A 14,693-nucleotide genomic window follows, 5' to 3' on the forward strand; every position below is an offset into this window, starting at 1 on the left:
TAATAATTACTAGGAGGTACTAGGGCTGAGTAATAATTACTACACAGTAAATTTCGCTGAGTAAATTTTACTCAAACTGAGTACATTTTACTCACTTGGGCTCAAATGGACTCAGTTTGAGTAAAATTTACTCTGTGTAGGAGGTAGTGAGTAATAATTACTAGGAGGTAGTGAGTAATAAATACTAGGAGGTAGTGAGTAATAATTACTAGGAGGTAATGAGTAATAATTACTAGGAGGTAGTGAGTAGTAATTACTAGGAGGTACTAGGGCTGAGTAATAATTACTAGGAGGTAAATGCATTTCTATTGAGAAAATGAATTGAGCTGATTGATTCTATATAAAAAAAAAGAGATGGAGAAATGTAGAGATGTAGAAGTAGAACTAAACCTAAAATAATTTAGACGATCACATAATAAACATGCAAAATGGCCGCCACAAACCATCGGCCATCTCACCTCAAGTGAAAGCAGAGATGCATACACACAGTACCATCTCTCATTCCACCTCACCCACCCAAGACCACACAGAGAGAGCGACTGTTGGACTGGCTCACAGACAGACAGACAGACAGACAGACATCACAATCTCCAATGGGAAGAGAGAGTATAGACCAGGAGGTCAGCTGGTTGAGACAGCGTTGACCAGAACCAACATCCAAAAGTGAAGTTTTGAGAGATAAGGGGGGGGGGGGGGGGGGTCCTGGCATTCATCTGTGGGTTGGTTGGAGAATCATTGCAGATTGTGAAATGTTTTAAAGTTGCGCGTACACCCTTCTCCTAGCAAGCAGCCACTCGACACAGGGCATGGGGGGGGGATGAGCGGCCTGGTGTCCAGGGGAAGAGAATTCTTTAGACAATAGAGATGATAGTGTTCCTGTTCCTCACCGCAGGACACCATTTGAGTACAGAATGTGTATAGAATAGAATAGAAATACTTTATTCATCCCGAGGGAAATGTGGCTATATACCGCCACCTAGAGGCTCCTGATGCGTTCTGTAATGAGGTTACTGAGCCCTATCACTCTTTCCACTAAGTGGCAGTAATGTGTAAAATGTTGTGTTCCAACCACCGCTGGGTTGTGACCTACATATCATGGTGACTTCATCATCTATTACCTATATATCAGTGACTTCATCATCTATTACCTACACATCAGTGACTTCATCATCTATTACCTACACATCAGTGACTTCATCATCTATTACCTACACATCAGTGACTTCATCATCTATTACCTATATATCAGTGACTTTATCATCTATTACCTACACATCAGTGACTTCATCATCTATTACCTACATATCAGTGACTTTATCATCTATTACCTACACATCAGTGACTTCATCATCTATTACCTACACATCAGTGACTTTATCATCTATTACCTACATATCAGTGACTTCATCATCTATTACCTACACATCAGTGACTTTATCATCCATTACCTACATATCAGTGACTTTATCATCTATTACCTACATATCAGTGACTTTATCATCTATTACCTACACATCAGTGACTTAATCATCTATTAACTATATATCAGTGACTTCATCATCTATTAACTATATATCACAGTGACTTTATCATCTATTACCTATATATCACAGTGACTTTATCATCTATTACCTACATATCAATCTATTACCTACATATCAGTGACTTTATCATCTATTACCTACACATCAGTGACTTCATCATCTATTACCTACACATCAGTGACTTTATCATCTATTACCTACATATCAGTGACTTTATCATCTATTACCTACATATCAGTGACTTCATCATCTATTACCTACATATCAGTGACTTAATCATCTATTAACTATATATCACAGTGACTTTATCATCTATTACCTACATATCAGTGACTTATCATCTATTACCTACATATCAGTGACTTATCATCTATTACCTACATATCACAGTGACTTTATCATCTATTACCTACATATCACAGTGACTTTATCATCTATTACCTACATATCAGTGACTTCATCATCTATTACCTACATATCACAGTGACTGTGTGACCAGTCCATATATCTCTAGTGCTTTATAGATATCGTTATGTCTGCATGGTAAACAGCTGTGTGTTGCTTGCTGTGGGACAGGGTATATATATATCTCCAGTGCTTTATAGATATCATTACGTCTGTACAGCATCTTTAAAAGCCAGTAGAGATGCGTGTCGCTTGCTGTGGGTCAGGGTATACGGCATCTTTAAAAGCCAGTAGAGATGATGATTAGGTCATAGTTTACTTTACCAGACGGGGTCAATATGGAGCATGCTCTACAGACGGCGCGGCAGGCACGGGAGAGAGAGAGGGAGACATGACTGTTATTGATTCAATCCATCAGGACACACAGTCTTCACACAGCAGAGTCTAACAGCAGATCAGAGAGGCTGAAGGGTCACGTGGTCGTCATGGTTACAGAGGGACTGACTCGAGGCAGCAGGAGTCAAAAGGGGAACACAATCAATAAATACATCAACAGGGCTTTAATTAGCCGAGGTTACGGATTCTTTTTGTTATCATGCCGCCAACCACTTCCATCATTTGAGTGAATTTAAGGATCAAAGAAATGCATATGGATGGCCATCTGCTTCCATATGAAAGCCAGGCTACGGCCAAATGTGTACTGTGTGTAAGAGAGCGTGTTCCACTTCCTGGAGCTCCCTGACGTGCTGCTCTGTAGCAACTGAAACGATCCTTCTGGAAGCAGAGAAACCAGGTGACCGGTGGGCTTAAGGACCAGGACCAGGATCACTAGAGTAGGAGAGTTGATGGAGGCGGGTCAGACTGACGGGACAGAAACCCGGACCCGGACCAGGATCATTGAGAGCACTACTTTTATTCTGTGCTCTCTTATGCTCATTCTATGTTTGCACTTTATGCATTGCTTTTATTCTGCCAATTCTATGCAAATGTTATGCTTATGTCTATTTTATGTCCATTTATGTCTATTATACTGCTGTGAAGCACTATAATCCACTTATTTACAGTCTTCTCCAGAGTCTGACAAAAGGATAAGATACAAATTTCCTCTCTGTGCGTTCAAATGGATTTCCCAAAATGTTTGTGTGTTCCTTCAATGCTGGATTTTCCCTTTAAGAACCAAGGTTGGGTTCTCCGGTACCCCCCCCCCCCCCCCCACCCCCTCATACCACATACACAAATGAAATGTAGCTTCCACTGATTATAAATCACATAATGTATTCCAGTCCTTAGACTGTTCTAAAATTAAACAACCACATGACATCTGAACATCACGTGAAAAACAACTATTATTATCAGAAGGCTGAACGTCTAAACTCGTGACGGCGACAATGAGCACAGACGCAGCAGTAAATAGTCCCACGCACATATCTCTCTCTGTTTTGCGACATTAGTGGTCAGATAAATGTCACAAAATTAGGCAAAACACCTTTTATGTCACGACAACAAAACCGTTTTTGAGCGTCTGTCCTCGTGGCCTTCAGTCGGGCAACGCTGAAGTGATCCGACCCGTCTACTCTCTGGGTTCTATGTTCCCATAGAAACGTGTCGACGTAGAGCTTTATTTAGAGCTCAGTCTGTATTCAGAACGTTCTAAGCCCGTTTATCCTATAAGTACTTCACATGTAGACAAACCCTCTACAGTGAGAAGTGTAAAACAGACTGTTTAATGTGCTGTAAACAAATACAACTGCTGCCCATGTTTCATTCAAGACTGAAATGAAGAACTTCTACACTTTTTTTTATGAATGGACAAGGAGATACCAGTCACATTTAAGGAGATATTGCACTAATGTGGAATAACACTGTTCTTCCTACAGTAACTACTGTTCTTCCTACAGTAACTATTGTTTAATGTGGAATAATTTTATATATTTTTTTGTCTCATCTGATCTTTATACGTAGACCCATAAAAATGCTGAGGACTTTTCCTGTTGTTGTTTACTGCAAAAGATCAAACCGTCTCCACAGTACAGTACGGGAGCTTTGGAACCAGGGGGCTAAGTGGAATGTCACTCATGCGGCCTATAGACCTCTCCATGAGCGTTCTAAATGGGCCCAAGTTTACTTCATGTCACAGTGTTTTGACACAACACAATCGCTGACAAGGAAACTATAAAAGAAGGAAGGGTCATCACGTCAGAATACCGGCGTTCTATAACAAGGAAACTATAAAAGAAGGAAGGGTCATCACGTCAGAATACCGGAGTTCTATAACAAAGAAACTATAAAAGAAGGAAGGGTCATCACGCCAGAATACCGGCGTTCTATAACAAGGAAACTATAAAAGAAGGAAGGGTCATCACGTCAGAATACCGGAGTTCTATAACAAAGAAACTATAAAAGAAGGAAGGGTCATCACGTCAGAATACCGGCGTTCTATAACAAGGAAACTATAAAAGAAGGAAGGGTCGGGCGGTTAGGTGGCCGAGCGGAGATTGCGTTCGTCACCAACCCCGGAGCTGTGAGCTGGAGGCGAATCCAGCTCACAGCTCCGGGGTTGTCACCAGCTTGGCTGGCCGTCTGCACTAATACAATTGGCTGTATTAGAGGGTGGGAGAAGCTGGCGGGGTGGGTCCGGGTCGTTGTAAACAGCGACTCCTACAGTTCGGTCGGGGCGCCTGCTAAGCGCGGATAGGACTTGAGGGGGATAGTGTGATCCTCCCACACGCTACGCCCTCTCAATGAGAATCCGCGCTGCCAGGTGAAAAGAAGCGGTGATTGGCTGGACGTGTGTCGGAGGAAGCACGTGGGGCTGGGAATTGGCATACGACTAACATTGGGATGGGAGAAAATCGGAGGAAAATGGAGGGGGAAAAAGACCAATATAAAAAAAAAAAAAAAGAAAAAAAAAAAAAAAAAAGAAGGAAGGAAGGGTCATCACGTCAGAATACCAGCGTTCTATTCCCTGCTTGGTGCCACTGCATGTTAGGCAGGCCCCCACTCTGCAGGTGTTCAAATCACGCCTCAAAACACATCTATTTTTTCTGGCTTTCGGTGTTTTAAACAGTTTTTGAGAGACCTGCCTTTTTATGTGACATATTGTACTTGTTTTTTTATTGTGTGCTTTTATTAAATGTTTATGTTTTTATGTTTTATCTTATGTTGTGGGAATTGTTTTTAAATGTGCTTTATAAATAAAGTGGATTGGATTGGTGTCAGACTTCGGTGCCAGTTCTATTGAAGCCTGTATTCAAATAAAAAATATATACAATCTATCTGAGGAAATATACATCAACCAATATATCAAACGTTAGCTAGTCAACAATGCAACAAATTGCTGACGATTCTGACATCCGAGGTAACAACCTGTTTAAATGGTCATAAACGAGGAGATGGTGGATCCAATTCAACTCGATGTTGGCCGAACTGAAGGTTTCCACACTTGGCACCAATGTGCGTTCACGCGCTACACAGTGACGTGACGACCCTTCCTTCTTTTATAGATTCCTTCTTGCAGTGTTTCCTAACACAACAGCTGAAATATACCAGGGGCCAATCTGTTCCCATAGCGACACAATTCCACTGAAAAGGTCTCTACTGACAGGAGCTAAGTATGATGAGGGGACAGACAGCTGCTGAGACACTATACCTCTCTGGAAGACAACCAGCGCAGAGAGGAGGCAGACGGGTAGAAACAGAGGAGACGTTAATGATGATCACACTTCATACCAACATGCACGATTCACGGTTCACACTCTTAACATGCAACGTGCCCGCGGGCAGAACGCACAAAGTCACATCTAGCGGCTCGGGCTACATTTTTCGAACATAAAAAAGGACTGAATTAAAGATCTATTTGTTGCCGTTCGAATGCCAACTCATTCGACCAAATCCGTGCCTCACTTCGCGAGTTACATGACGATATGTCGGGTGAGCGTCTTTTTATGTGCACGCGTCAAACGGACTCCTGACGCTCCAGAACTGCCAATCATCCGCTGATGGCGAGAATGATTGGTTAGCATTGTAGCCAATGAGTGTAGCTTTCCAATGATACCCCACGTGGGGGGGGGTTCGAATACGGGATCTAGGGGAAGGTTGACAAGCGAAAACCAGAAGTCAATCACACTTTAGAATGAATGGCCGTGGACGAGGAAATGGAATTCTGGAGAGCTTTTTTTTTTTGGCGCACTGTTTACCCGGATCTCTCTCATAGAGCAATTTCTGAACGGATTTAAAGAAAATGTTTACCTGTACTACATAATACTTCAGGCTATGGATCCGCTGTGTTTTCCAGCTTATACCCATTTCATTTTTATAAAAAGTGTGTATTGCGCAACCACTACAGAAAAATGGACACAAGTTCAAGTTCAACTCAAGTTCAGACCTCTGTTACTCTATTTCATTAGCACTAAAAGTGATTTTTTTTTGCATTAGTAACTTCAGAATGTTATCTTTTAAAAGAGACCAGGCTTATGCATGTGCTATAGTATAAAGATAAGCTGTGCAAAAAAAGTATTCAGTCCTCAAGTTCAAGTAAAAAGAATTGCCACTTTTCTGGGTGCATGTTAAGAGGTTAAAAGACGTTAAACACTCAAATTCAGTCTAGGTGGTAACACCGTTAGTGTGAGCGTCATGCCAGGACAGGTAGAGCAGCACTGGGATCAGCTCTACCCGTTCAAAATGAAAACAGAATGTGTTCATTCTGTCATCTGTCGGGACTCGGAAGGGCAAAAGGTTTTTCAATATTTCAACTTGAAATCTGCCTCCTACACTAAATTCACCTAATTGTCTATTTGGTTGTTATGTGAATCTAAAGTCTTGTAGAGGTGGCCATCTTCAGCTGTCACAAGGGCTGTGTGGTGCATCAAAAGACAAGGCTTAGCTATTATGATTATCAAATGATTGCCAATCACGACAACAACAATTTGAGAATTTACAAAAGGTCATTACAATATTGCTGTATATATATTGTCTCATATGACAAGAATGTGTATTCTGTATATATATATATATATATATATATATATATATATATATATATATATATATATATATATATATAGTGAAAGACTGACCTTCACACCTTACATAGACCTATGCTGTCACACTGCCTCTTTCCTGCCACATGGGGGCGCTAACAGGTTGTTGAAACTAACCAGCTCATCATCTAACGTTCACATTCAGAAAGTACTTTTACAGTCATACCAACACACTGACAAGAGAGAGAGACAGAAGAGTTAACAGAGAAACACTGGAGACGCAGAGACAGTTAGACGTTTCTACCTGTGGTGGAGGGGGGCGTGGGGGAGGAGGGGGAGGTGGGGGGAGAGCTGGCACCAGAACCTGCTGAGAGAGAGAGAGAGGGAGAGAGAGAGAGAGAGAGAGAGAGACAGAGACAGAGAGAGAGAGAGAGAGAGAGAGAGAGAGAGAGAGAGAGAGAGAGAGAGAGAGAGAGAGAGAGAGAAAGATCCATGGTTTTATATTGTATATATATTTCCATAGGAACAACCTACCAGAGTTATTGTTGTATCATATTGTATATACAGTATATTTACATGGTATTATATTGTATACAGTATATATTTCCATAGGAACAACCTACCAGAGTTATTGTTGTTGTATATTGTATATACAGTATATTTACATGGTATTATATTGTATACAGTATATATTTCCATAGGAACAACCTACCAGAGTTATTGTTGTATTTCACGGAGACGTCCTCCTCGTTCTCATAGGCCGACTGTCTGGACTTCTACAAAAACACAAACACATTCCTGTTCACACTGCTGGAATAAATACATACAGATATTTAGCTACTTTCATGTTTTGTCATGTAAATGTTGGGTATATTATATTCTGAGAAGTTCGTTCATCGTGTAAATGTTGGGTATATTATATTCGGAGAAGTTTGCTCATCGTGTAAATGTTGGGTATATTATATTCTGAGAAGTTCGTTCATCGTGTAAATGTTGGGTATATTATATTCTGAGAAGTTCGTTCATCATGTAAATGTTGGGTATATTATACTCTGAGAAGTTCGTCCTCCCCCCTAGTCCGAAACCTTGGTGTCCTCCTTGACCCCACCCTCTCATTTGACCCCCACGTCCGCTCCATTGTAAAAACATCATACTTTCACCGTCACTGCCTCTCCCCCCCTGCTGCTGAATCCCTCATACACGCCTTCATCTCCTCCCGCCTGGACTATTGCAACTCCCTCCTCACTGGCATCACCTCCCGCTCCCTCCATAAACTGCAGATGGTCCAAAACTCAGCCGCCCGCCTCCTCACTAACACCCGGTCCCGTGAACACATCACTTCTGTCCTCCACTCTCTCCACTGGCTCCCGATCAAACAACGCATAAACTTCAAAACACTACTCCTCACCTTCAAAGCCCTCCACAGCCTGGCCCCCCCCTACCTGACTGATCTCCTTCTTCCCTACCACCCCACCCGTTCCCTCCGGTCCTCCTCCACTGCCTCCCTCACTGTCCCGACATCCAAACTCAAAAACTTTGGTGATCGGGCCTTCTCTCGCACTGCACCCCGACTCTGGAACTCCCTCCCTCACTCCATCAGACTCCCCTACACTCTCCACCTTCAAAGCTCGCCTCAAAACCCACCTGTTCTCCCTTGCCTTCAACCCCCCCCCACCCATAACCCCCCCCCCCTCCAACCCGATTGATGTCTCTCTCCTGTCGCTCTGTCTTTTTGTGCTATCTCATGCTGTCTTCCCCTGTTTCCCCCATGGTCTCATGTTCCTTTTGTTTTTGTTTCTTTGAGTTTTGTTTCTTTGTTTTTACTATGTTCCTAACTACTGTCAGCGACTTCGGGTCATTGAGAAGCGCTATATAAATAAAATGAAATTTGTATTATTATTATCATGTAAATGTTGGGTATATTATATTCTCAGAAGTTCGCTCATCATGTAAATGTTGGGTATATTATATTCTCAGAAGTTCGCTCATCATGTAAATGTTGGGTATATTATATTCTCAGAAGTTCGCTCATCATGTAAATGTTGGGTATATTTTCAGATGTTCTTGAAAGATTCAACTTAAAAATGGAAAATGGTGTGTGTGTGTGTTTGCGAATGTGTGAGAGTGCAAGTGTGTGTGTGTGTGTCATACCTTCCTAGCCAGTATCTTCCTCCTCTTCCTCTCCTCCTCTGATCCGTGGTGAGACTGGGCTCTGGTCAGACGCCTGTGTTGATGGTTCTAAACAACAAATATTAACATTATTATCATCGATAACAATATAAATAACACTAATGATAATCAACTGATCAATACATGCTCAGAAAAACGGATGAAAGATAGATGAAGAGTTGGGTTTAGCAGACATTCCACTTTGTACTGTAATTAATACCTAAACCGCCACTAAACGCTGTTAAAATGTATAAATACAGTAGCTGACACGGAGGAAGATGTTGAACCTCACCATCTTCTGCTCCTCCTGGAGTCTCCTCTCCAAGCTGTCTTTGGCTGTTTTCAAGGCATCCTTTAGTTTGGTGGGTATCTATACAGAGAGACAGGAGAGGTTAACAGTCATGTTATACGTCTAGGAGAGGAATGCTATGTTCATCCTTTAGTTTGGTGGGTATATAGAGAGAGACAGGAGAGGTTAACAGTCATGTTATATGTATAGGAGAGGAATGCTATGTTCATCCTTTAGTTTGGTGGGTATCTATACAGAGAGACAGGAGAGGTTAACAGTCATGTTAAACGTATAGGAGAGGAATGCTTAGTGAGAGGTTAACAGTCATATTAAACTGACAGGCTGATGCTATGTTCCTCCTTTGATTGGTGTTGATCTATAAAGAGATCCCCTCCCCCCTGCTACTATGATGCCCAAATTTTCCCAATGGGATAAATATAATAATAACTTTATTTATATAGCACATTTCATACATGGATTGCAGCTCAACATGCTCAATAAAGGAATAGTTTATCTTATCTTATCTTAGTTTGATGAGGAGGTTAACAGTTATATTAAACTAACAGACTGATGCTATGTTCATCCTTTAGTTTAGTTTTATTTATGACATACCAGATTTTCAAATACAGTACTGTTTGTGATACTAAAAAAATCCAGAAGAAGAGTATATACATTTGACATAGAAACTGTGCATTGGGGGAGGTTGGGTAGGTGGGGTGGGGCTGTACATTGGAGGTGGGGGGGGACACACTGTACATTGGAATACTGACATACATTTGACATGGAAACTGTACATTGGAGGAGGTTGGGTAGGTGGGGTGGGGTTGGGTGGGGCTGTACATTGGAATACTGACAAAGCCATGCTTGGTCTTTATTGTACAACTGGGTTAGGACATTTGTAGGGGCCAGTTTTGAATTGCAGTCTCCCGTAGGTGTTCTTTGAGAGTGTTTTTGAAGGTGGGTAGTGATTTACATTCCTTTACAGCTTTGGGTAGGGCGTTCCACATTGTTGTGGCATAATTGCGAAACGTGTTTAGTCCCTTGTTTGAGCCGAATCTGGGTTTTACATGATTTGTGGAGCTCCCTCTGGTGTTGTGATCGTGGTATTCACTGACCTTTGGGAAGTATTTTGACATGTACATGGGTACCTTGGTCGTGTAGTGTATCTTGTAGACCAGGCCCATTGCAAGTTGCTGTACTCTGTTGTCTACTCTAAGCCATCCTAGGTTGGCAAAGTGTGCAGGGGTGAGGTGGGTTCTAGGAGTCAGGTCAAGCAGTAGTCTGACTAGTTTGTTTTGAGATGTTTGTAATTTGGTTTTTAGTGCCTTTGAGGTGCTTTGGTACCATGAGATGCAAGCATAGTCGTAGTACCCTTGAATGAGTGCTCCTGCCAGAGTCTTCAGGGTATTCTTGTTTACCAGGGAGGAGATCCGGTACAAGAATCGAGTTCGTTGATTGACTTTTTTTATTACATTGGATGCCATTTTGTCACAGGAAAGATTAGCCTCTAGGATGGAACCCAGGTAGGTAATTTCATCTTTCCTTGTGACAATATTGTCACCCACTGTAACTGAGAAGCCGTCTGTTTTGCTGAGTTTGTTATTTGAACCGAAGAGAATGGACTCTGTTTTGCCCATGTGTAATGATAGTTTGTTGTCGGCGAGCCATATGCAGATTTTGCCTAGTTCCGAGCTGAGGGTTTTTTCAACCTGTAACTTGTTCTTGTCAGAGACCAGCAGGGCTGAGTCGTCCGCAAACAGGAACAAGTTGCAGTCAAGTTGCAGTCACAAGCTGCAACTTGTTCATCCTTTAGTTTAGTTGGGAAGTTAACAGTCATATTAAACTAACAGACTGACTCTATGTTCATCCTTTAGTTTAGTTGGGAAGTTAACAGTCATATTAAACTAACAGACTGACGCTATGTTAATCCTTTAGTTTAGTTGGGAAGTTAACAGTTATATTAAATTAACAGACTGATGCTATGTTTATCCTTTAGCTTAGTTGGGAAGTTAACAGTTATATTAAACTTACAGACTGATGCTATGTTCATCCTTTAGTTTAGTTGGGAAGTTAACACTTTGAGTGCCAGCGACGTGTTATGTCGTTATTTCATGCCCCCCGTTGAGTGCTGACGACGCGAATTGTAGTTTAATTTTTTTTTTATTATCGATCTGAATTCATATTTCATCAACAGAGTCTCCCGTTGGTACAGCAGCCCCTCTAGGAGCTCCGATGGGAAAATACAGCCCCCTATCGTCTATCCCTGTGTAACTGCAGGCCAATCGATTACACTGGTGGATCTGTGGGGGGGGAGCCTACTGGCTCCACTATGCTGGCGAGGTGATCGCGAGATGGAAAGCAGCCTGGAATATATATTTACAGCAGCCAATAATCAATCAATAAACGCGATCGATATTTGGAATGGCGATCAGGAATTGGAATAATCTTTTTGGAGAACATCTGATCTAAGGTAAGGAGTCTATGTTACCAGTTTTAGGATAATCAGAGCTGTTTTCACTGAGATAACAGCATGTCCCGTACGTGTATATGTGTGTGTGTGTGTGTGTGTGTGTGTGTGTGTGTGTGTGTGTGTGTGTGCTGTTGAGGAAATAAGAGAATCGATTTCTCAGCTCGCTTCTATAGCGTGCATAAGTACACATATACTATCGATAATCTAGCGTTTATTTGAAAACGATTCATAAATAGGCCGACAAATGACAACGTGTCTAGTGTATTCGAGAATATTCCAATAAATGCCGTTTATGACGGAATCTTTCTATTTTCCTGAAGTTTTCGAGAGAACGATAGCTTTTCGAAATGCTATAAAAAGGATATGAACCGATTAAAAAACAATCCGTTTCGACAATGTTGACTGCAAACAAGTCATTGATAAGCGACGGGCAGATTAGACACATAGCCATAATTTAAAACATAGATTATGCATTTTTAACGCTATCATTGAAGTGGATGATGGCACTCAAGGACATTAATCAACGTTATATTAAACTAACAGACAGAGTTATTGAGTTAGAATGTACGATATCACATATTCCATGAAGTATTAAATATAACTGGACAGGCATATGTAAAGGTCTTGATACATACGTTTGTCTTTTTCATAATTTCACTGGAGCTGTATTTAATACTTCCTGGAATATGTGACATATATATCACGTAATTCTGGGATATGTGTGAGATTATAAATAAAACATGATCTCTGTCAATTTTGGTTGTGATGGTCTCACCTTAAACTGCAGCTTCTCAGAGTGGTAGAGACACACGTCACTGCACAGCCTGCAAAGACACAGAAGACAGTTTTACCTAGCATCTAATATAGCAGGGACGGCGTCATGTATACGATTTGTATGGTTCATTAACTCTAGTTCTAATCCTGGTGTGTGGTTAATTAACCCTATAGTTCTAATCCTGGTCTGTGTGGTTAATTAACTCCAGTTAATCCTGGTCTGTGTGGTTAATTAACTCTAGTTCTAATCCTGGTCTGTGTGGTTAATTAACTCTAGTTAATCCTGGTCTGTGTGGTTAATTAACTCTAGTTAATCCTGGTCTGTGTGGTTAATTAACTCGTTATAATCTGTGTGGTTAATTAACTATAGTTATAATCTGTGTGGTTAATTAACTCTAGTTATAATCTGTGTGGTTAATTAACTCTAGTTATAATCTGTGTGGTTAATTAAATCTAGTTATAATCTGTGTGGTTAATTAACTCTAGTTATAATCTGTGTGGTTAATTAACTCTAGTTATAATCTGTGTGGTTAATTAACTCTAGTTATAATCTGTGTGGTTAATTGACTCTAGTTATAATCTGTGTGGTTAATTAACTCTAGTTATAATCTGTGTGGTTAATTGACTCTAGTTATAATCTGTGTGGTTAATTAACTCACTGGGTCTGGATGAGTTGAGACACTGTTGGCATTCCGGTTTTACAGGCCTCTGTTGACAGAATAGACTGTAGCACTGACACTGTAACACACACACACACATTCACACATCAATTAGACATTTTAACAACATGTCCTTGACAGAGAACAAGGGACGCCACTATGAAGGTTGTATGTATGAAAGACTAGGGCTGACCTTCGATTTTCTTTTGGAATTCGAAGCCGATATATTTTTATTCGAAGCTTCGAGATTAAAAGAAAAAATAATAAAATGATAAAAAAATATATATATATTTTATTTTTGTAAAAAAAATGTTTTGTTTATGTTGTGGGACTTGTACAGCACTTTGTTCAACCTTTTTAAATCTTAGACAAACGAAACACTTTGCTTTCATGAAATATTGTAAGCCATCATTTGAGGCTTTATAAAAGAAGCAAAATGAACACAAATCTGTCAGTGCCGAGTCCGACCTCATCTTAAATAACAAACAGCATTGCTTGTTGTAATTAACAAAGAGGCAGAGTTGATTTTGCAACAAAAAAAAAAAAAAAAATATATATATACATTTCTTTATTTTCTTTTTATATACTGGTATTCAAATTTTATTTTCATATTCGAATCCCATGCCCATCGAACGAAGCTTAGAAGTATTTAAGACAGCCCTATGAAAGACAATGACAGAAATGTGTGTGTGTGTGTGTGTGTGGGTCATACCAATAGCAGTAGAGGGTGCAGGGGGGTACTGGTCTACAGGTACAGAGTCTGGAGGTCGACCGTAGGTCATCTCATACAGTAAATGACCAAATGCATAAACATCAATACTCTCTGTAGTCTAGAGACACACAGAGAGAGAGAGAGAGAGAGAGAAGAGAGAGAGAGAGAGAGAGAGAGAGAGAGAGAGAGAGAGAGAGAGAGAGAGAGAGAGAGAGAGAGAGAGAGAGACCGGTTTTATTATCAGATTTAGGGAGCGAGAAAAAACGACTACACCAAGACTCTATATATAGCTATGAAATATATACCATATTATAGCTAGATATATAATATATACCATATTATAGCTAGATATATAATATATACCATATTATAGCTAGATATAAAATATATACCATATTATAGCTAGATATATAATATATACTATATTATAGCTAGATATATAATATATACCATATTATAGCTAGATATATAATATATACCATATTATAGCTATAGCTAGATATATAATATTCAGCCGAACGTTCAGCCGAACGCACGATTGGAGGGGGGCTTCCCACTCTCCAGAACATTTACAACAAGCGGTGCAGGGGTAAGGCTAAGAGAATTATCAAGGACTCCAGCCACCCAAACAACTGCCTCTTTGAACTGCTGCGGTCAGGCAAGCAATACGGGAGTCTCATGGCAAGCACAGA

General features: G+C 40.5%; 1 protein-coding gene across 3 annotated transcripts in view; it reads right to left on the reverse strand.

Moving 5' to 3' along the window:
- Positions 1 to 14,693, reverse strand: part of pxk (PX domain containing serine/threonine kinase) — a 71,481-nt gene that overhangs the window by 11,629 nt on the left and 45,159 nt on the right. Inside the window, exons 11-18 of one of the 3 annotated variants that reach the window (XM_084316336.1) lie at positions 14,002 to 14,119; positions 13,290 to 13,368; positions 12,632 to 12,680; positions 9,390 to 9,467; positions 9,080 to 9,166; positions 7,641 to 7,704; positions 7,233 to 7,295; positions 2,273 to 2,299 (exon numbers count right to left, since the gene is read on the reverse strand). In XM_084316336.1, the coding sequence (XP_084172462.1) occupies positions 2,283 to 2,299; positions 7,233 to 7,295; positions 7,641 to 7,704; positions 9,080 to 9,166; positions 9,390 to 9,467; positions 12,632 to 12,680; positions 13,290 to 13,368; positions 14,002 to 14,119 (555 nt within the window). In that variant the 3' untranslated portion in view covers positions 2,273 to 2,282. Of the gene's footprint in view, positions 1 to 2,272; positions 2,300 to 7,232; positions 7,296 to 7,640; positions 7,705 to 9,079; positions 9,167 to 9,389; positions 9,468 to 12,631; positions 12,681 to 13,289; positions 13,369 to 14,001; positions 14,120 to 14,693 lie in introns of those variants that run through there. The other 2 variants (XM_084316337.1, XM_084316338.1) reach the window with 2 other exon arrangements.

The sequence above is a fragment of the Notolepis coatsorum genome (assembly GCF_963971535.1).
Source record: "Notolepis coatsorum genome assembly, chromosome: 6".
NCBI classification, from domain to species: domain Eukaryota; kingdom Metazoa; phylum Chordata; class Actinopteri; order Aulopiformes; family Paralepididae; genus Notolepis; species Notolepis coatsorum.